Source organism: Miscanthus floridulus, chromosome 6, assembly GCF_019320115.1.
Source record: "Miscanthus floridulus cultivar M001 chromosome 6, ASM1932011v1, whole genome shotgun sequence".
NCBI lineage: Eukaryota > Viridiplantae > Streptophyta > Magnoliopsida > Poales > Poaceae > Miscanthus > Miscanthus floridulus.
The window spans coordinates 92,669,074-92,690,862 of NC_089585.1; the positions used below are offsets into that span (position 1 = coordinate 92,669,074).

Genomic DNA, 21,789 nt, shown 5'->3' on the forward strand with positions numbered 1-21,789 from the left:
CGCTGAACTACTACTGTACTCCCTCCGTCTAAAAAAATGTAATTCTCGCTTGCCGAGAAGTCAATCTGTTTAAACTTTGATCAAAATTATATAAAAAATACTAACATTTCTGATGCAAAATTAGTATTATTAGATTAGTTATAAAATATATTTTCATAATAAATTTATTTAGAGATATAAATATTAATACTATTTGCTATAAATTTGGTTGTCAGTACTAAATTTGGTTGTCGGTACGGATCCACCGTCTGGACGGAGTGAGTACGATGTAAACAATTGGTTGATTGGAACGCCTGGACAGAGGGAGTACGTTGTACGTGGAGACAATTGGTTAACTAGAACGTAAAGAGCAGGCGAGGGAGGGGCGCGTTGGGTGTCGGAGGCTGACTAGTCAGACTCGAAGATTCCGGGCTGATCGTCGGGTTCGTTCGTCTGCCTGTTGGGCCGCGCCGGCCACCCGACCTCCTCGTCCAGCTTTTGCCGTTGTGCGTGGTCCCGCTATTTTGCCTCAACGGCATGCTTGCATTTAAGGATGGCAACGGGTCGGGTTCGGATCGGGTGGAGTCTCCGTGCACCCAAAACCGAAACCCGAAATCAAAATCTGAATCCGCCCCGAAAACCGATTCGGGTGGAAATCCATCACCAAAACCAAACCCGCGGATACCCAAAACCCGAACAGATACCCGAAACCCGAATGGATACCCGAAACCCGCGAATATATATACACATATTCACATGTATAAACAAGAGGCAACAAATAATAAATATTTTCATGAGTCAACTTTAAATAAATTTAATAATTTAAGTAAACAAATTATTATTAGTATATTATAAAACATGAGTTTTAATTCCAAATGATTTATTTCGGATATCCATTGGATATCCACGGGTGGAAAACCAAACCCGAAACCGAACCCGATTGGTTTCGGGACCCCGGACCCGAAAACCGTGGATGAAAAACCATCTCCGAACCCGAACCCGCAGAACCCGAAACCTGCAGATATCCGCCCCAAACCCGATCCGTTGCCATCCTTACTTGCATTGCAGCCGCTGGACCTAATTTGTGACAGCCTGGTGACCGTATTCATCGTCCAAGATTTCTGAATAAATAACGCCTGTAACTCTGCAAGTAATAATAGGTCGACGAGGACTCCAGGCCGCACCTATGACCGATGGTTTCAAAAGCGTGGAAGATACGATGCAAAGTGCATTGCAATTTGCAATTTGCAATTTGCTGAGCTTTGGACTTGTGGTTTCAAGTTATGCCTAGTTCTACTGCATTTGTCTTTGACAAAACGTCCCTGTCGAGACGAAAGTCCTTAACATTGACAAATAGAACGAACTGTATTACAACAAGAAGCCTCTTTTCCTCAAAAAAAAAAAACAAGAAGAAGAAGCCTACAGTGTTCCCAAGCTACAGCTAAAACCGGGCGGCAAATTGATTGGCCTTTTTACATGAAAGGAAAACTGCACTAGTGCACAAGAAAAGAATCACAATACTAGCCCAGTACTATCTCACCAATACCGGTACTACCAGTGTGGGTATTATTGTAACAAGACCTTCCGGTTTGCTAGAAGAAATGGTATCCTCAACAATCAGAATACTATGTGCCTTCCGCATCAGATCTTCCTCACCTGAATGTTGTGTGTTGATTGTGATCTCCAGATGGGCTGGCTACCACTTTGAACGAGTGCAACCTCCTCACCGTCCTTAACCATACCATGTTTCTATGAAATGCGACATGATATAATGATATCCATCATAGACCCATGGTTCAACAAATGGTATCAAAAAAATACATGATACAGATATCTAAGGCCCCATTATTGCTCTATTGTAAATTCATATTGTCTCATTCTACTACCAATAGCTGCAGTATTCTGGTCAGATTGCCAAGATAAAGATGTGGTATGACCGCATCAGATATTCCAGGCCCAAAAATTTTATTTAGAAATCGTTCAAGCAGCCAATTGTTATCCACAAGGCACAGGGCTGGTGCTCACAGCGTGCCGGTCCTTTTGGTTGTCGGATATTCAAGGTTAATTCATGCTTGGTTTTATGTTATTATCGTGGTTGGGAAAAAAAGTGCTGCATCTGTTGCTCCAGGCATATTCATCCCCACTTTGTTTACAAATTATCGGTTTGGCTGGCCTCTCTACCCTTGAATGATCATATTTTCAGACGTGACCATGTTGTCATGTTGAACATCAAGGTGCCAAAGCAGCAAAGCCACAGCATGCATTGTTAGTCCTAGTTATGACTGTTGCTAAACCAACTTTAAAGGTTACAATGCTAAGTTCAACTGTGAGGCTGTTCTTGACGTTAATATATTATATGGATAGCTGATGCTAATATAACAATTTGATAAAAAATTGAGATCACAGGTATAGCAAATTAAACTTGTGCTTAATCATACATTCAGTAATAATTAAAGTGGTGCCAAAAAAAAATGCAAAGGATAGATTGTAGTAGTTGTTACCAGCAAATAAGACAAAGCGTTGCCAAACGTCTTCTCAGCATCATCAGAAAATTCCATTTGAATTGGACATACACCTTGGTACAAAGCCAATCGTTGCCTAACTCTCTCCCTATAATATTACAACAATTATTCGCTAGATATGCAAGGAATTGTAAAAGAAAAATGAACAAAAGGATATGTTATGTTTCAGATCAGTTTCCCTTGTCACTGCAACAAGTGTATGTCACTTCTTTTCCTAGGGCATGCTAATAATGGATATTTTACAGATTACTACTGTTGGTAGAGCCTCCAGCCGAGAGGATGCCACCTGGGTGCCCACAGATTATGTGAGTAACTCCGTAAAGGGTTCAGTAGCCCCACATCAGCCTGGGCATTCGGTTTTAACCGACAATTCGGTTAGGGTTTTCCGGTTCCTAAAAAGTTCGGTTTCCCAAGAGACAGCAGCCGATTGGTTTTCCACAGAACTGGAACCAACAACTTCAGTGCCGGTTTTGTTACTTTGTTTTTTTTTATTTAAACCATAAAAACCGAATCTGACATCTACCTTACTCATAGCTCCCTGCTCGCGCTGGCACTCATGCGTGCCGCGGCCACCGCGCCCTGCTCGCACTCGCACGTGCCGCGGCCGCCACGCCCTGCTTGCGCTCGAGCGGGCCGCCGCCCGTCGCACCCTGCTCCACGCTCGAGCGCCACCGCCACGCCATGCTCCGTGCTCAAGCGGGGCCACTGCCTACTCACTCTCGCCGCCACGTCGGGCACCACCGTCGGGCCGCCGCTGCTTGTGGAGATGTCACCGCCACCGCCTCACCTGGACGGGTTAGGGTTAGCATGGTGGTGCGACTGCGGACTGCGAGTCCTGCCGATGCCGAGTGCAGAGTCGAGTTGATGTGGGGTGGGGGTGGGGGTGGGCCATGGGGGTGGGGTTGGGGAGATGAGGCGCGGCCGTTGCTGTGTTGGGCCATGGTTTGCTGTCCGCCTGAGGAGTCAAGTGGCTGGGGACGCTGTGCTGTTTCTGGCTTTTCTGCAGACGTGATTCACTTCGGTCCTATACGGTTTTTCGGTTCGGTTTGCATAGAAAACCGAAGCCGAAGCCGAGCACCGAATTTGTTAAACCCAGAAACCAAACCCGCAACCGAAAACCGAATAGACCAACAATTCGTTTCGGTTTGGTTTTGTGGTGTAAAAGTGCCCAGCCTGAGCCCCTCTTAAGGCAGAACCAGGGATCTTAACCCTGAGGTCAAGATTTTTGGTTGACTATGTATTTTTTTTTTAAAAAAAGATTAATAGTAAACTCTAAGTTCACTGACATCAAATGTTTCCTTCCATGATGAAGCGTTTTGGGCTGTCTTTGTAGTTCATATTTAGTATTCGGTAGAGGGGTTTAACATAGGTAAGTTCCAGGCTTCCATTCCAGCCCACTCACTGATTAATCACGAAAGCCAAAATCTAGAGTTCACTTTCTAGAGCCTATAACTAAAAGAACGCAAAGGTGCTGAAGTATCTTCAGTGCAGTATTTTGGTTTCTAGAATTTGTATCTTATGCGTGAACCAGAAGTCACATATATGATTTTGGGTGCATGGTCTCATCACTAAAATTACACTAACCAATACATACCTCACACTTTAAATGCTATGGTTGTTCCAAAGGTTACTAACAAATAGTTGTGTTGGACAAGCAGCCTAATTGGCTCATATTTCATAAATTATGTTAGGTTACTAGGAAGCAGAAATGAATTGCTAAGTACCGCATATATTATGTTTAAGTATTTAACACAGTCTCGCCAACAGGGCCATCTTCAGCACAATTAAATAAAAGACGCACTTAGGAGAGATTTTATTGATAAGTCATGATCATGGGATATATAGAAAGGATTGTATAAAAGTTGTCTTGTAGCACCCACTGGCACAAAAGGAACAGAAAACTTACTCATCTGTGAAGGCAAAAATAGTGCCAGATGGACGGTAGTGACTAAGCAGTATAGCCATAAATCCTGTCCTGGTGAAAACCACTATTGATGTTCGAAGGGTATTTGACATCATTGTTGCATGGTATGCGAACATTTCGCTCATGTGGTTCTACAGAAAGAGATGTGGTTAGAAAATGGAAAAGGAAGATCAGCATGATGGAAAAAGACTGAAGAAGTGAAGGTGGCAAACCTTGAAAGCCTGACCAAGGTCTGCAGGTGTTTCCCCACCAGGAATAGTTGCCTCAGTTCTCAGGGCAACAGTGTGCATGACCTTAACAGCCTTCAAGGGAAATCTGTCACAAAATCAAGTCATAAGCTTAGCATCATATATCTGCCGTGATCTTCAACATATATCAGGGGGAGGGAAACACACCAGAAGACTTGCAAATATATGCATACAATCCAAAACAAGGCAGCGACTTTTTTTAACTAAAACTACAAAAAGTATTAACCTATATGTTTGCAACAATGTCGTTCTAGCAGCTATTATAAGTATGTTATTCTTTGAATAATTGAGACCAACCAGGCAATCCATTGTTATTTGGTTCCATAAAACTTCAAAGGAAACTGAAAGAAATAGATGCCATATAAATGTTAGATTCCTGATTTGATACACTGAAAATATAGTTAAACAGTAAATTCCCTTTCCATAGAAGGAAACATAAGGGGGCAGCAATTCTGTTAGTTGCTGAATTCTCACTCTTGGTAGTAGGAGAATTCTTACTCTCATCGAGAGAGGATGACACTAGGAGTTGGGGCAATTTTCTTGTCTATTTCTCACACAAACTCACACAAATGCCATACCAACCTGAGGGGTTGGGGTTACATATTTATAGGCTGCTAGCCAGCCAAGCATATGCCAAGATGCTAGTCTAAGATGCTAGTCTAAAATGCTAATATGTTGTACTAGCTAAGATGTTGTCCTCTAGTCTAAGATGTTGTCCTCTAAGATGCTGTCCTCTAGTCTAAGATGCTGTCCTAAAAACAGAAAAACAGCCACAAGGACCATGTGAGCAGCACAGCCCCACAAAGACCAGCCACACATGAGACTTATCCATCATTCTCCCCCTAAGTCTTGTGCGTCGTCTTGTGGGAGAGTTGAACCATCCCGGTCCTGAAGCAGAGCTCAAGGAACTTGATCCTCCCAAGGGGCTTGGTGAGCAGGTCTGCAAGCTGGTCCTTGGTGTTGATGTAGCTCACCTTGATGCTCCCTTCCTCCAAACAGCCTCGAATGAAGTGGTACCTCACCCGGATGTGCTTGCTGCGTTCGTGGAACACGGGGTTCTTTGTCAGGGCCAGAGCGGATTTGCTGTCCACCCTGAGCTCCACCGCTCTAGTGTCTCTGCCGAGGAGATCACCAAGCAGTCGAGCGAGCCAGAGCGCCTGAGTCGAAGCGGTGGAGGCCGCTATGTACTCGGCCTCGCAGCTGGACAGGGCCACCACCTGCTGCTTGACCGACTGCCAGCTAACGAGGCACTTGCCGAGGAAGAAGAGGATCTCGCTCGTGCTCTTGCTGGTGTCGATGTCGCCGGCGTGGTCGCTGTCGCTGTACCCGACGAAATGTGCCGCCCCAGGGCACCTTGGGTAGTAGAGGCCGTGGTCGAGAGTCCCCGCAACGTAGCGGATGATCCTCTTCACAGCCTGCTGGTGCTCCGTCGTCGGTCGCTGCATGAACCGACTAACGTAGCCGACGGAGAATGCCAAGTCCGGCCGTGTGTGGGTGAGGTAGCGAAGGCTCCCCACAAGACGCTGGTACTGCGTAGCGTCCACCTCCGTCGTGCTGTCGCGGCTCAGCTTCAGCCTCCTCCATCGGAGTGAGAGCTAGGTTGCAGTCGGTGAGCCCAGCTAGCTCAACGACACGCTTAGCGTAGGCGGTCTGTCGAAGCGTGATCCCAGAGTCATCCTGGTGCACCTCGATTCCCAGGTAGAAGGAGAGAGGCCCCAGGTCACTCATCTGGAAGGTGGCCTTTATCTCTTCCTTGAATGCCGCCACCTCCGCATCCTTGGTGCCGGTGATCACCAAGTCGTCGACGTAGACATCCACCAGCAGGGCATTTCCTCCATTGCCCCATCGGTAGATGGCCGCCTCGTGCGGGCTTTGCTCGAAGCCCATCCCCTTTAGCGTGGAATCCAGCTTGGCATTCCACGCCCTCGGTGCCTGCCGCAAGCCATAGAGGGCCTTGCGCAGGCGAAGCACCTTGCCCTCCTTGCCGGGGATCGCAAATCCCGGCGGCTGGTGCACGTAGACCTCCTCCTTCAAGTCGCCGTTAAGGAACGCCGACTTGACGTCCATGTGATGAACACGCCAGCCCTCCTGGGCAGCTAGCGCAAGGAGTCACACGGACTCCATCCGTGCCACGGGAGCAAAGGCGTCGTCGAAGTCGACCCCCTCCTGCTGCACGAAACCTCGTGCCACCAAGCGAGCCTTGTGCTTGACGATGGCACCGGCTTCATCCCTCTTCAGCTTGTACACCCACTTAAGGGTGATCGCGCGATGACCACGAGGAAGGTCAGCAAGCTCCCAGGTGCGGTTCTTCTCAACCGCATCCATCTCCAACTGCATCGCGGCGCGCCATGCCGCGTGTCTCTCGGCCTCTGCGAACGACCGAGGCTCGCCGTCGTCACACGCAAGGTGCAACTGCGCCTCCAGGTCATGAGGCACCGGTCCCGGCACCGGCTAGTCGCCGAGAAGGTTCTCCATCGTACGGTACCGCAACGGCTTGCCGTCGTGGTACGCGCCGACGCGCTCCTCGTCGTGAGAGAGCGGAGTAGCGAGCTCAACCGGGCCGTGCTCGACACGAGCTGGTGATGGAGTAGACGTGCCCGGAGTGGTGCCTGTCGGTGCTGGAGTGCGTGGCGTTGCCGGCTATGGTGGAGCCGGCGAAGAACTCATCGCAGCCGAGGTCCTGGCTGGAGAGCGTGGTGCTGTCGGAGTAGCAGGCGCCAGGGTCGGTGGAGGCACGGGGACTGGGGTAGACGCGCTCGCCGAAGAAGAGCCGCCTACTCCCCCAGCTCCCTCGAAGTGGACATACTCGACAGAGAAGTCGTCGTACGTTGGAGCCGAGCCGTCGTCCACCGCCTTGTCCCACGCCCATCCTCGTCCTTCGTCGAACACAATGTCGCGCGCCATGCGCACACGCTGTGTCTTCGGGTCGAGGATGCGGTAGGCCTTTGAGCCCTCCGCGTAGCCGATGAACACTCCCGGAGTGCTCCTGTCGTCGAGCTTGCTGATGTGGCCAAGCTCCTTGGCGAACGCGAGGCAGCCAAAGACCCGCAAGTGGGAGACCACCGGCTTGCGCCCATGCCAAGCCTCGTACGGCGTCCTGCCGTCGAGCGCCTTGGTAGGCGAGCGGTTGAGGATGTAGACGGCCGTCACCACCGCCTCTCCCCAGAAGACAGCCGGCATCCCCCTCTGCTTGAGGAGGGCCCGAGCCATCCCCACAACAGTCTGGTTGAGCCGCTCGACGACGCCGTTCTGCTGCGGGCTGTACGGCGCGGAGTAGTGACGCTGAATGCCCTCGTCAGCGCAGTACGACGCGAATTCAGCCGCCGTGAATTCGCTGCCGTTGTCGGTGCGCAGCACGAGCAGCCTACGCGCGCCTGATGGCGTCCGCAGCCTCTCCCTTGCTGCCGAGGACCATCACCCACATGTAGCGGGAGAGGTCGTCGACGAGCAGCAGGAAGTAGCGTCGTCCTCCCGGTGTGGCCGGTGTCACCAGGCCACACAAGTCCCCGTGCACAAGCTCGAGCCTCTCCTTGGCTCGAAAGCTAGCCCGCTGTGGAAAGGGGAGTCGCCTCTGCTTCGTCAACACGCAGACGTCACAGAGCTGCTCCACATGGTCGAGGCACGGCAGGCCTCGCACCATCTCCGTGGCATTGAGCCGCTTCAGGGCCTCAAAGTGAAGGTGCCCGAAACGCTTGTGCCACTGCCACGCCTCGTCGTCCCGACGAGCAGCGAGACAGAGAGGCTGTGCCACCTGCACGTTAAGGACGTAGAGTCGATTTGCGCTTCTGGATACCTTGGCAAGAAGGCGACGACGACGATCCCAAATCCTCATGACTCCGTCCTCAACCACCACGCGTGAACCGTTCTCATCCAGCTGTCCCAAGCTGATGATGGAGTTCTTCAACGCGGGGATGTAGTAGACTCCGGTGAGCAGCCTGCGTTCACCAGACACGGTGGTGAAGATGACGGAGCCGACGCCCTTGATCTCCACGCCGGAGGCATCCCCAAACTTGACGGAGCCTCGGACGCTAGGGTCAAGCTCGGTGAAGAACTCCCGTCGACCGGTCATGTGATGGGTGGCGCCGGTGTCGAGGCACCACCCGTCAGTCTTGTCGTTGCCGGAGCTGTCGCCGAGGAGAGCGTGTGCTTTTGGCTCGTCAAGGTGGAGGAGAGCCGCTGCGGCCGGTGCCACTGGAGGTAGCTCGATGCTGGCATGTGCCATGAACAGAGCCGGCTCCTCCTCCTTCGCCTGTGCGACGTGGGCCTGGCCGCGTCGTGGCTGTCGACAGTCCTTGGCCCAATGGCCAAGCTGGCCGCAGTTGCGGCAGGTGTCGTCTCGTGCCGGCCTGTGCCTGCTGGCGGCGCCGCCCTGGGCGCTTCCGCGGGCATCACCCTCGGCACGTCCTCGCGCCTCGGCCTGGGCGTCTCTGCGCGCCTTGCGCGGCTTGCCACGCTTGCGGCCACCTGTCGCGGAAGAAGGCTACCCCTTCCTCCGATCACCTTGGCTGGCAAGCCACTGCTCCCGAGTGAGAAGGAGCTTCCCGCCAGTGGTGATGGGCCCCGAGAGGGACCGTGGCTCATCGCTATCGACGACCTTGAGGCGACCTATCGCCTCCTCGATCGACATCGTGGAGAGATCCAGCAGAGACTCGATCGAGCGAGCCATCTGCTTGTACTTCTCGGGGACGCAGCGGAAGAGCTTTTCGACAGCTCTCTCCTCGCCGTAGGTGTCGTCGCCGAACTGCACCATCTTCTGCAACAGAGTGTTGAGACGGAGAGCAAAGTCATCAACGTCCTCACTTGGCTTGAAGGCCAGGTTCTCCCACTCCTTGCGAAGTGCCTGCAGTGTGGACTTGCGGGCGTGGTCGCTGCCGATGCGTGCCGCAGCGATGGCGTCCCAAGCCTCCTTGGCAGTCCGCTTGCTGGTACGCGAGAACTGCATCTCGGGCGGGACTGCAGCGATGAGAGCATCCAGCGCCCGTCGATCTAGGTCGTAGTCGACGTCGCCGTACCGGACTGCCTCCCACATGTGCCGCACCTGGAGCTTTACCCTCATCACCGCAGCCCACTCGACGTAGTTGGTCTTGGTGAGGGTAGGCCACCCACCGCCGGGACCGACGTCCCTGACAACAGCCTGGAGCCCGTGGTAACCACGGTACCGATCCGGGGAGAGAGAGCCACGCTGCCTGTGAAGGCCGCGCTCTCCATCGACCCGTCCACCACCGTTGTCGTGCGCGCCTCCTCCAGGAGCGCCGCCAGCGCGTCCGCGCCTGTCTAGGCTGCCGCCGCGCTCGTGGGCGTGCGCGGCTGCCCCAGGAGCGCCACCGCCGTGTGCGCCTCCTCCAGGAGCGCCGCTAGCGCGTCCGCGTCTGTCTGGGCTACCGCCACGCTCGTGGGCGTACGCGGCTGCCCACTGCGCCGCCCGCGCTCGCGCTGCTTCCCTCTCTAGCAGCTCAAGATCCGCGTCGGCAGTGTCGTCAGCGGAAATGAAGATGCCGATGTTGCCGCGCAGAGCCTCGACCTCCGCTGCCGCCGCACGAGCTGCATTCGCCGCCGCCGCTGCTTCCGCCTCCACTCTGGCTGCTACCAGCTCCGCCGCTGCCAGCCTCGACGCCCTTGCCGCCGCTGCAGCGGTCTCTGCCGCCGCTCGCTCGCGTTCCTCTGCCGCGGAAAGTTCGGCCTCCTGCCGACGCCGCGTGCTCGAGGCGACCGAGCGCTGAGACTGCCCTGCGGACATAACGCGCTACCGGGGGGCTGCTGCGTGGGGAGAGGGCTGCTTCAGACGAGCTGGGAGAGTAGTGAACAGGAGCGGCCGGAGGAGCTGCTGCTGCCAACAGCTGGGGCTGTTGTGGGGCTGGGAGAGAAGATGAGCAAGAGATGCTCAGGCTACAGGATAATACGGCTCTGATACCAGTTGTTAGTCGCTGAATTCTCACTCTTGGTAGTAGGAGAATTCTTACTCTCATCGAGAGAGGATGACATTAGGAGTTGGGGCAATTTTCTTGTCTATTTCTCACACAAACTCACACAAATGCCATACCAACCTGAGGGGTTGGGGTTACATATTTATAGGCTGCTAGCCAGCCAAGCATATGCCAAGATGCTAGTCTAAGATGCTAGTCTAAGATGCTAATATGTTGTCCTAGCTAAGATGCTGTCCTCTAGTCTAAGATGTTGTCCTCTAAGATGCTGTCCTCTAGTCTAAGATGCTGTCCTAAAAATAGAAAAACAGCCACAAGGACCATGTGAGCAGCACAGCCCCACAAAGACCAGCCACACATGAGACTTATCCATCAAATTCCATCCATAACATTGTTTTTCATGTATTAATTCATATTGTCACTTATGATATATCTGGAACTTTTGAAGAATGCAGTCACCAAATAACAATAATGTAGCAGTGCAAAAGCATACTAAAACAATCTAATTGTCCATGAAACACAAAAAAAAATGATAATAATATATATATAAATGTAATGTCATATCTGGCCATACATCTCAGCTAGCTCATAGAGATCCACCTCATCATTTTGCTTACGTGGAAGAGAGAAGAGCAACCTTTTAGTTCCCAGCTAGGCTCAGACAAAGTACGAGGCCATTACTGGGGGGCACCTTGAGGTGTGGATGGGGAAAAGAAAGGATGTGGGACTAGCGGTAAGGTGTTAAGAGTTGGATTATTGGAGAGCTTGTAATGATGCGGCAAGTTATGAGCTGGCTTGCTAGCTCAATTGTTGGAGCCACCCTTAGCTAACAACTAAAACATCAATTTCTTTCGAACAAAAAGCAAAACATGTGACATACTTCCCATGTGCAGTTTCTCCAGAAAGCATGACTGCATCAGCACCCTCTCGGACAGCTATAGCAATGTCTGAAACTTCTGCTCGGGTTGGAGTTGGATGAACAATCATACTTTCCAGCATATTTGTAGCGACAATAACAGCCTTCCCCATGCTCCTGCACATTCTAATAATTTCTTCCTGCATGAAGGAAAATGATATTTGAGGAAGATGTAAATGTCAGACACCTTTATCGGCAAAGAAAAAGATATTTTTTACTGATGGCTCATAGTAAGCACTAGGCACAGCAGATTTCAAATGGGACTGCAACATATAAGTCATATTCCTATGTACAAACAATAAAGTAACTCAAAATAATCCAATAGAATAGGCATATATATGTGTACGTTTTAGCTTTGCAGTGCAATAGCTTATAAGAAATGATGATCAGCGACATCATACCTGCAACAGCGGCACCTCCTCGATGGGCAGTTCAGCTCCAAGGTCACCCCTGGCAACCATAGCCTATAGTGTTCAATATTAAATTAGTCTGTTCCCCCGAAATGACAAACAAGCGATAACTGCCAGTGGCAAAATCTAGGTCTGCCCTTAAACTAAGTCAGAATGAGGATAACAGATACTAAAAGGTGTATTCATGATTCATGATTTCCCATACAACTCAAAGACCATTCATGCAAAGATAAACCTTTTGATGGCATTTCACTAGACCAAAGCATAATTAGGATAAGATATTTTTCTACCCCATCAGATGCTGTGATGATTGAATGTAGGTTTGGGATGGAGTCTGCACTTTCGATTTTTACAATTACATGTATGTCGGCATTGCAACCTGAGAAGAGAATAGAATAGAATGAGCTCAATAAATTATCAAAAAGGTGCATGATATGATTTTTTACAAAGTTGGATTGAAGATTACTTCTTAGATAATCCTTGAGTTCATGGACAACTTGAGCATCTTTCACAAAAGAAACAGCATAGTAATCAACCTGATTATCCACACCAAACTTAATGTCGTCCCAGTCCTTGTCTGTACATTTGAAACATGTATGAAACAAGGACATATAGATTAGATCCAGTAGACAGAGAAAAAAGTAGCTGACTATTACCAGTTATTGATGGCAAGGTTGCACTCTTTCCACGAACATTCAGATGGCGCCTAGATTTCAATTCACCACCGTCAATAACTTCACATTTCACAGAATCTTCAGTTTTTGATTTGACCAAGAATGACATCATTCCTCCTAAAAATTGATAACAACATGAAGAACAATCATTGACCACCAAAGATACATTTGACAAGAGTCAAGACTCAAGACTGAACAGGACGTTAAGACAAATATCTGACATCCAACATAATTGAAGGAGTAACCAGTTATGCACAACAAAGTAAGAAGAAAATTGATGTTCGTGAATTTCATCTCATTAAATTTAGTGCAGTACTGACTACTCACAGTAACGTTGTACACCCTCCTAACAATTTTCGTGTACAGGGAGCCAAGCATGTTTCAAACACTGAGTCAGAATATTCATACACATTTAATGAAGAAATTGTGCTATTAAATTTCCAAAAGCTCTAGGGAAGCACCATGTGATGTGTAAGTGAGTAAACTGAAGGATATCATTATGATGAGCAAATCTAGGGAACTTTACTGAAACTGTTGACATAATTTTACAAGTTCAACCATGTAAAACTTAGTACTGGGACTATTTTAAATAAAGTGATTATTAATACTATTTGTGTTGGGTTTCAACTCTAGCCTACCCCAACTTGCTTGGGACTAAAAGGCTTTGTTGTTGTTGTTGATTATTAATACTATTTGTGTATTCAGGTTGCAGAGACAATTGTGAAATCATGTGGCACTCGGCAAAAAGAGAGTTAAAACATAGAATAACAGAGAAGGAAAAGGTCTATATAACACCCTGATCTATTGTTGTCGGTCTACTTCACCCCCCTAACCTACAAAACCAGGTATTCACCTCATCAAAACCATTCCCTGTAGGTGGTTTTGCCTCTCGGGTACATCAGGGCCCACATGTCATCACTACCATAGTTTTTATGGTAAATAGTGCTCGTGAAAGGCTAAAAGTACAGGGTTATCTTTGTAAAACGACCAGGCTTTTATTTAGAATTACCCAGTACAACGCAAACGGTCACAACGCAAACACACTCACCCCATCAGGCTTGGCTGGATTGAATGCATCAAAGAGTTTTAGGGGTCATTCATAAAAACACCTACATAAAAACCATAATTACTACTGTCATGTGGGGACGCACGTATACCAGGCGCCGACGGGCGCGTGACGTGCGGCGCGCCACAGAGCGCGCGATCAGCGCAGCAGCCGCGCGGGAGGAGGCCAGCGAGTGGCTGAGAGGAAAGAGAGATTAGTTTCCTTTTTATTCCCTTAAGTCTAGGAGAGGTTATTTCCAGGAATAGTTTGTTGCCAAGTTGGTTAGGCAGGCTGGCCTATTTATCGGTACTTCCGCAAACAATTGGGATTAAGAAAAATATTACCATCTAATCTCCTATCTCCTTCTCTCAACTAAGCCTGCGGCAGGGGCAACCTCGCCGGAGAAGATGACGGACCGAGGCTACGAGTTGCGTAGCCGAGGGCCAGCTATCCGAGGGTTTGACGCCCTTGACAACCTGGTATCACGATCCCGGCGATCCTCGACTTCCCGATCCACCTCACCACCAGCCGCCGCCACCCCACCACCACCAGCCGCCGCGCCGCCATCCCCGACGTCGTCTTCTGCAGCATCGTGTTCGGCAGCCATGGGTGACCAAAGTGACCTCAAGGCCACGGTGGAGTCGCTCGCCGAAGTCGTCAAGTCGTTGCAGGCCACTGTCGAAGCCAACGCCAAGGCCATCGCCTCCCTCGCCGCCGACCGCTCGTCCTCCTCGGGCAGCAAGGCGCCGGTGTCCGGCGAGCACCATAACGACCGGCCGCCAAAATTCCAGAAGATGGATTTTCCCCGGTACGATGGCAAAACCGATCCCCTCATCTTCCTTAACCACTGCGAATCCTACTTCCACCAGCAGCGCATCATGGAAGAGGAGAGGGTCTGGATGGCGTCGTACAACCTCGAAGAGGGCGCCCAGATGTGGTACATGCAGGTACAGCAAGATGAGGGCACGCCGTCTTGGCGGCGTTTCACCGAGCTGTTGAACCTGCGTTATGGGCCGCCGCTTCGCTCTGCCCCGCTGTTCGAGTTGGCGGATTGCCGGCGCACGGGCACGGTGGCGGAATACCAGGACCGCTTCCAGGGCCTCCTGCCGCGTGCGGGGCGACTCGACGAGGCGCAACGCGTCCAGCTCTTCACGGGAGGTCTCCTGCCCCCGCTGAGCCTCGCCGTGCAGATTCAAAACCCGCAGTCTCTTGCGGCGGACCATGAGCTTGGCCCGGCAGATGGAATTGATGGCGCAGTATACCGTCGCCCAGCCCAAGACCGTAGCCCGGGGACTTCTGCCGGTTCCCTCCACCGCGTCACGCCCTGCCGGCTCCAGCAGCACCCAAGGCCGCCCCACCGACGGTCACCATAGATGGACGCCCGGTCAAGCGCCTCTCCCAGGCGGAACAAGAGGAGCGTCGTCGCCTCGGCTTGTGCTACAACTGCGACGAAAAGTACACACGCGGCCACAACAGGGTGTGCAAGCATCTTTTCCTCCTGGATGGCGCCAGTGGAGGTCGACGATGCCGACGACGACGCGGCCGCCGAGGACGAGGCCTGTCGAGGAGGCCCCGGCCTACTCCCTCCACGCCGTGGCGGGCGTCCGTGCCCATGACTCCCTCCAGTTCCGCGTTCTGGTGGCCGGTGTGCCGCTGATCGCCCTCCTCGACACCGGCTCAACGCACAATTTCATCTCGGAGGGCGCAGTGCAGCAGACCGGGCTGCCCATCCAGAGCCGCCCGCGCCTCACTGCGACGGTGGCCAACGGCGAGCGCGTCTCCTGCACCGGCGTGCTGCGTTGCGCCGCGTTCACCATCGAGGGGGCTTCGTTCGCTGCGGACCTCTTCGTCATGCCGCTGGCGGGCTACGATGTGGTCCTCGGGACCCAGTGGATGACCGGCCTGGGGCCCCTCACCTGGGACTTCACCGCCGGTACGCTGTCCTTCAAGCGCCAGGGCATGGTGGTCTGCTGGCGGGGCGCCGATGGACCGGACGCGCCTGCCCTCGTCGCCACCACCACGGGCGCGCCGGCCTCCAGTGCCCCGACCGCGGAGCGCCCGCTGCTGGACGCGGTCCTGGCCGCCTTCGACGACGTGTTCGCGGAACCCCGCGGACTGCCGCCCCAGCGTGGCCGCGACCACGCCATCCACCTCCTGCCGGGCGCCCCGCCGGTTGCTGTTCGCCCATACCGGTACCCGGTTGCGCACAAGGACGAGTTGGAGCGGCAATGTGCAGCCATGATGGAGCAAGGACTCATCCGTCGCAGCACGTCGGCGTTCTCGTCCCCGTCCTCCTCGTCAAGAAAGCCGACGGATCGTGGCGGTTCTGCGTCGACTACAGAGCCCTCAACGCCATCACCGTCAAGGACGCGTACCCGATTCCGGTGGTCGATGAACTGCTGGATGAGCTGCACGGCGCCAAGTTCTTCACCAAGCTGGACCTCCGCTCGGGCTACCACCAGGTCCGCATGCGCCCCGCAGACATCGCAAAGACGGCGTTCCGCACTCATGACGGCCTTTACGAGTTCCTGGTGATGCCGTTCGGGCTGTGCAACGCCCCCGCCACGTTCCAGGCTCTGATGAACGACATCCTGCGCGCCTTCCTCCGCCGGTTCGTCCTTGTGTTTTTCGATGACATACTCATCTACAGCTCCACCTGGGCGGATCACCTGCGCCACCTCCGCGCCGTTTTCCTCGTCCTGCGGCAACACCGGCTCTTCGTCAAGCGCTCTAAGTGCGCTTTCGGCGTCGACTCCATCTCCTACCTCGGCCACATCATCAGCGCTTCGGGCGTCGCCATGGACCCGGCCAAGGTGCAGGCGTCATGGACTGGCCCCAGCCTACGTTCGGCGCGCGGGGTCCGTGGGTTCCTCGGCTTAGCGGGCTACTACCGCAAGTTCGTCCATGACTACGGCATCATCGCCGCGCCACTCACGGCGCTCACCAAGAAGGACGGGTTCAGCTGGACCGAGGAGGCTGCAGCTGCCTTCCTGGCGCTCAAGCGCGCCGTCACCTCCGCCCCGGTACTCGCCCTACCGGACTTCGACAGGCCATTCGTCGTCGAGTGCGACGCCTCCACGTACGGGTTCGGCGCGGTGCTCCTCCAGGACAAGCACCCGCTGGCCTTCTTCAGCCGGCCCGTGGCACCTCGTCACCGCGCCCTCGCCGCTTACGAGCGGGAGTTGATCGGCCTCGTCCTCGCCATTCGTCATTGGCGACCATACCTCTGGGGGCGTCGGTTCGTGGTGCGCACCGACCATTTCAGCCTCAAGTACCTCCTCGACCAGCGCCTAGCGACCATCCCACAGCATCACTGGGTGGGCAAGCTCCTCGGTTTCGACTTCACGGTGGAATACAAGCCGGGCGCCTCCAACACCGTGGCGGACGCCCTGTCCCACCGCGACACGGAGGAGGGGGCGGTGCTCGCTGTCTCGGCGCCCCGCTTCGACTACATTGAGCGTCTTCGTCAAGCTCAGTCCACGGATCCCGCTCTCGTCGCCACTCGTGACGCGATCCTGGCTGGTTCCCGGGGGGCGCCGTGGGGTCCTGTGCGACGGCATGGTCACCTTCGACTTCCGCCTCTACATCCCACCGTCGTCCCCACTGCTCCTAGGAGGTGCTGGCTAGCCGTACACTGAGGACGGCCACGAGGGGGTGCAGCGTACCCTGCACCGGCTCCGCCGCGACTTCCACTTCCCCGACATGCGCCGCATGGTCCGGACTTCGTACGCGCGTGTGACACGTGCCAGCGGTACAAGTCCGAGCACCTCCACCCTGCCGGCCTCCTTCTACCCCTGCCGGTCCCGACGACGGTGTGGGCGGACATCGGCCTGGACTTCGTGGAGGCCCTTCCCCGTGTAGGCGGGAAGTCAGTGATCTTGACGGTGGTGGACCGTTTCAGCAAGTATTGCCATTTCATTCCCTTGGCTCACCCATATACTGCAGAGTCCGTGGCACAGGCTTTTTTCGCTGGACATCGTTCGTCTTCATGGTGTTCCCCAGTCCATGGTGTCGGACCGGGACCCCGTGTTCACCTCCACGTTTTGGCGAGAGCTCATGCGGCTCATGGGCACCAAGCTACATATGACGACCGCCTTCCACCCCCAGTCTGATGGCCAGACCGAGGCGGCGAACCGCGTCATCGTCATGTACCTGCGTTGCTTCACCGGCGATCGGCCACGACACTGGGTGCGCTGGCTCCCGTGGGCGGAGTACGTCTACAACACCGCCTACCAGTCGTCATTGCGGGACACGCCCTTCAGGGTGGTCTACGGCCGCGATCCCCCCACTCATCCGGTCTTATGAACCGGGTGAGACTCGCGTGGCTGCCGTCGCGCGGAGCATGGCGGACCGGGAGGAGTTCCTGGCGGACGTCCGCTATCGCCTGGAGCAGGCGCAGGCCATCCACAAGAAGCACTACGACAAGTTGCACCGCCCCGTTTCCTATACAGTGGGTGATTGGGTGCTCCTGGCCTTCGGCATCGCGCCTCCGGCCTCCTTGCCCCAAGTCACCAAGGGCAAGCTGAAGCCCCGATACTACGGGCCATACCGCATAGTCGAGCTCATCAACCCCGTCGCCGTTCGCCTCGAGCTGCCTCCGCGTGCCAAGCTGCATGATGTGTTTCATGTGGGACTCCTCAAGAAGTTCGTTGGGCCGGTTCCGGCTGCTCCACCTGCCTTGCCGGCCATCCACCATGGCGCTGTCGAGCCCGAGCCGGAGCACATCGTGCGCTCGCGCCTCGCCCGCGGTGTTCAGCAGGTACTCGTCCACTGGAAGGGCGAAACAGCGGCTTCAGCGACGTGGGAGGACCTCGACACCTTCCGGGAGCGCTATCCGGCGTTCCAGCTCGAGGACGAGCTGGCTCTCGAGGGGGGGAGAGATGTCATGTGGGGACGCACGTATACCAGGCGCCGACGGGCGCGTGACAGTGCGGCGCGCCACAGAGCGCGCGATCAGCGCAGCAGCCGCGCGGGAGGAGGCCAGCGCGAGTGGCTGAGAGGAAAGAAAGATTAGTTTCCTTTTTATTCCCATAAGTCTTGGAGAGGTTATTTCCAAGAATAGTTTGTTGCCAAGTTGGTTAGGCAGGCTGGCCTATTTATCGGTACTTCCGCAAACAATTGGGATTAAGAAAAATATTACCATCTAATCTCCTATCTCCTTCTCTCAACTAAGCCTGCGGCAGGGGCAACCTCGCCGGAGAAGACGACGGACCGAGGCTACGAGTTGCGTAGCCGAGGGCCAGCTATCCGAGGGTTTGACGCCCTTGACAACTACACTATTCCATGGGGGTCTATGTGTCAAACGGCCAAGACAGTACTGTAATCGCACCGATGCCCACGAATGGCCAATGGCACTTGATCCTTCGCGGAGGCGCAGCTCGGCAATGAACGGCACAAGCAACCCGAGGCAGTGGTGGCGGCAAGCCGTGACAAGCGGCTTGCAATGCTGTAGGTGGTGACACATAGTAGCGATAGCGCGCGGGCACGAGACGACACTTGCTCCTCAGGTGAGTTCGTCGATGAGGGTGTGCCGTGACCAGTTGGGCAGAGGGGCATGAGGAAAGGGATGCCCGAAGGTTGAAGGAAATGCTAACGGGTGGTCACGTGCCACAGTGGCTCTTCATGTGGGCCCTAGTTGTGCGGCAAGACAAAAACCCCAATTGAAACCGCCTAGGAGTTAGATTAAGCAGTTCTGGATAGATGAGGGGGGTAGAATACCTAGTTATGTAGGTCAGGGGTTAAAGTAGACCCAAACATTAATAGTTCAGGGGGTTATAGAGACCTTTTTCCTTACAGAAAAGGAATGTAATATCAGCATACCATCTACAAGGAGCATGTCGCCAACTTCAACATCATTAACAAAGTCATCATAGTTAACGCTAACACATGTATCAGTCCCAACTCCCCTTTTGATTGTAAAAGTGAATTCTTGCCCGCTTTCCAGAAATATCGGTTGAGGCAAATCTCCACTTCGAACTTCTGGTCCCTGAATTGTAAATCAAGGCAATATATGATTAACGAAATGCAAAATAAGAAATGTTTAATTCTATTTATGACTAATATAGTGAATCAAACTGCTAGCACGGCATAATAAAGAACTAAGAATAATGCAGGAAATCAACTTTTTTATTTATTTTTTCTTTTCTTCTTCTTTTTGAGACCATAGGAAAGTAGCCTCTAAGGACGAGAACTATCCCTCTTTTGTGATTTAGTGTTGATACTCTGGAAGAAGTAATACTAACCTTTGTGTCAAGCATGATAGCAATCACATTGTCAGCATGTGATGCATTATACTCCTTCACCAGATCGATAACTTTCTGGTGTGACGCATGGTCTCCATGTGACATATTAAGCCGAGCCACATTCATGCCAGCCTCAGCAAGTTTCCATATCATCTCCCTTGTGTTAGTTGAAGGGCCGATTGTACACACGATCTTTGTCTTGCGCCTTACATTTGGTTTAGACCACACACCACTTGCTGCAGTTGCAAGCTGCTGGATAGCCTTAAGGTGCTGGAAGTTTGCTTCTTCCTGTCAAAGAAAACATATTACTGACAACAGATTTTCAAATTTCAAGTCATATAGGCAGAATTCCAAAGGTACCTCACCACTAATCTATGTAAGATGCAACACTCGGAAACACTTCCCATCTTGGCAAAGGTTTCATAACTAACTCAGTGATGTTGGTGCCACTTTGGCAAACAGGAAAACAAATGACAAATCCAGTAAGTATATAAGTTGCAACAATGTATAAGGACATCGCAAGTTACCAGGGTTGCACTGTAATTAGTATTTTACATTGTGTGTTCTTGAGTCTTGTTACTTAACAAAAACAAACGGTAACAGTTTTAGATGTCAAAAGGTTCAGTAGGGATGCATGCACATGGAATAGAGAAAGCAAATTAGACGCTAAAGTTCAATTGATTTTCATGTGCGTATATATTGATGCCAAGTGATAATGACATCCCCTGGACGATTCCGTCCTCCAAAATTTGCCGTCACGAGGCCACGAGCACGAAAGCGGTCTCACAAATCCAATTTCACCGTCAGGGAAAGACAATCTCCACGCCCAATCAGCCCGACGGTAACCTGAAGCGGTCGAAATCCCGTCCCCGTCCCAAATCCATTCCACCGGGAGCGGGGCTCCCAGGCCAGTGTCCAGCAGCTCGCGGCAGCAGTCAATGAATCAGTACGAGGAGGATGGTCACGCTACCTTTACGGCCGCGTCGTCGTCGGGCGACACCGGCAGCACCTCGGCCTCGGGGCGTGGGGCGCGGCTTATGACGGATACCACCTGCGACTCGCGGCGTCCCCTCGCCGCCACAGCGCCGCCCCACCTCTCCCTTGGCATCCTCGCCCCGGCACGGGGCACGGCGTTGGCCCCAGATCCGTCGCCCAGCGGCCTGGCCACCGCGGTGCCCGCCGCTGCCACCACCTGCGCCGCCATCCTCGAGCCGGTCGAGAGATTTGGAATTGGAATTGGTAGTGAGGAGGGTGGCGGCTGGCTGGGGGTGGTGAGGCGTGTCGTGCGTGCGTACGCGGTGCCGGGGTGGGTTTAAGGAAGGAGGAGATGGCTGGCTGGTTGGATGACTGCTGATGCGGCGGACTTGTTTCTATCGAAATGCAGGTGGCTACCCCGGGACAGGGGGAGGGGACGAGCCGACCCTTAGTTCTGGGGTCGTGGAGCCCGTGCGGCAGCAACTGCTGAGCTGGCGGCGTCACTCGTCGTGCTACGCTACGCTGCTCGGCGCAGCCAGTGACTCTCACTCACAAGTCACACGACACATGCGACAACACTGCTCAACCTTGGAGTCTCCGTCTCCGCCGTGGCTTTTGTTTTGGCTTGGGATTCGGAATATTATGCGACGCGTTTTTAGTGCCGGCTTAGTTCACAAAATTTTGTAAAATTTTTTTAAGATTCTTCGTCACATCAAAATCTTTGACACATACATGAAGTATTAAATATAAATAAAAAATAAAACTAATCACATAGTTTAGACGAAATTCACGAGATAAATCTTTTAATCTTAATTAGACTATGATTGAACACTAATTGTCAAATAACAACAAAAGTGTTATATTACCGTTTTCTAAAAAAATTTCGCCAACTAAACAAGACCTTAAACGTCCCTAACGGCGTCTATAACTAGG

The 21,789-nt window shown here is 52.9% G+C and overlaps 1 protein-coding gene and 1 pseudogene across 1 annotated transcript; one reads left to right on the forward strand and one right to left on the reverse strand.

Annotated features, from left to right (window-relative positions):
- Positions 1-1,305: 1,305 nt before the first annotated feature.
- LOC136456318 (plastidial pyruvate kinase 2-like) lies at positions 1,306-21,253 on the reverse strand. The gene is made up of 12 exons (XM_066456138.1): positions 20,852-21,253; positions 19,882-20,169; positions 19,460-19,625; positions 12,577-12,711; positions 12,387-12,497; positions 12,211-12,299; positions 11,912-11,974; positions 11,475-11,650; positions 4,638-4,740; positions 4,408-4,556; positions 2,481-2,589; positions 1,306-1,728 (listed from the first exon to the last, which is right to left on the reverse strand). Exons 1-12 carry the CDS (start codon positions 21,083-21,085, stop codon positions 1,621-1,623), a joined length of 1,731 nt encoding a protein of 576 aa, XP_066312235.1. The 5' UTR covers positions 21,086-21,253; the 3' UTR covers positions 1,306-1,620.
- LOC136457286 (uncharacterized) lies at positions 13,831-15,255 on the forward strand (annotated as a pseudogene).
- Positions 21,254-21,789: the final 536 nt, after the last annotated feature.

Excerpts from the sequence above, each read along its gene's own strand:
- LOC136456318 (XM_066456138.1), bottom strand. The coding sequence starts at position 21,085 with ATGGCGGCGCAGGTGGTGGCAGCGGCGGGCACCGCGGTGGCCAGGCCG. Across the intron at positions 19,626-19,881 it reads CTATCATGCTTGACACAAAG|GGACCAGAAGTTCGAAGTGG; the intron begins GTTAGTATTACT and ends TTTACAATTCAG. Across the intron at positions 11,975-12,210 it reads TCATCACAGCATCTGATGGG|GCTATGGTTGCCAGGGGTGA; the intron begins GTAGAAAAATAT and ends TGAACACTATAG.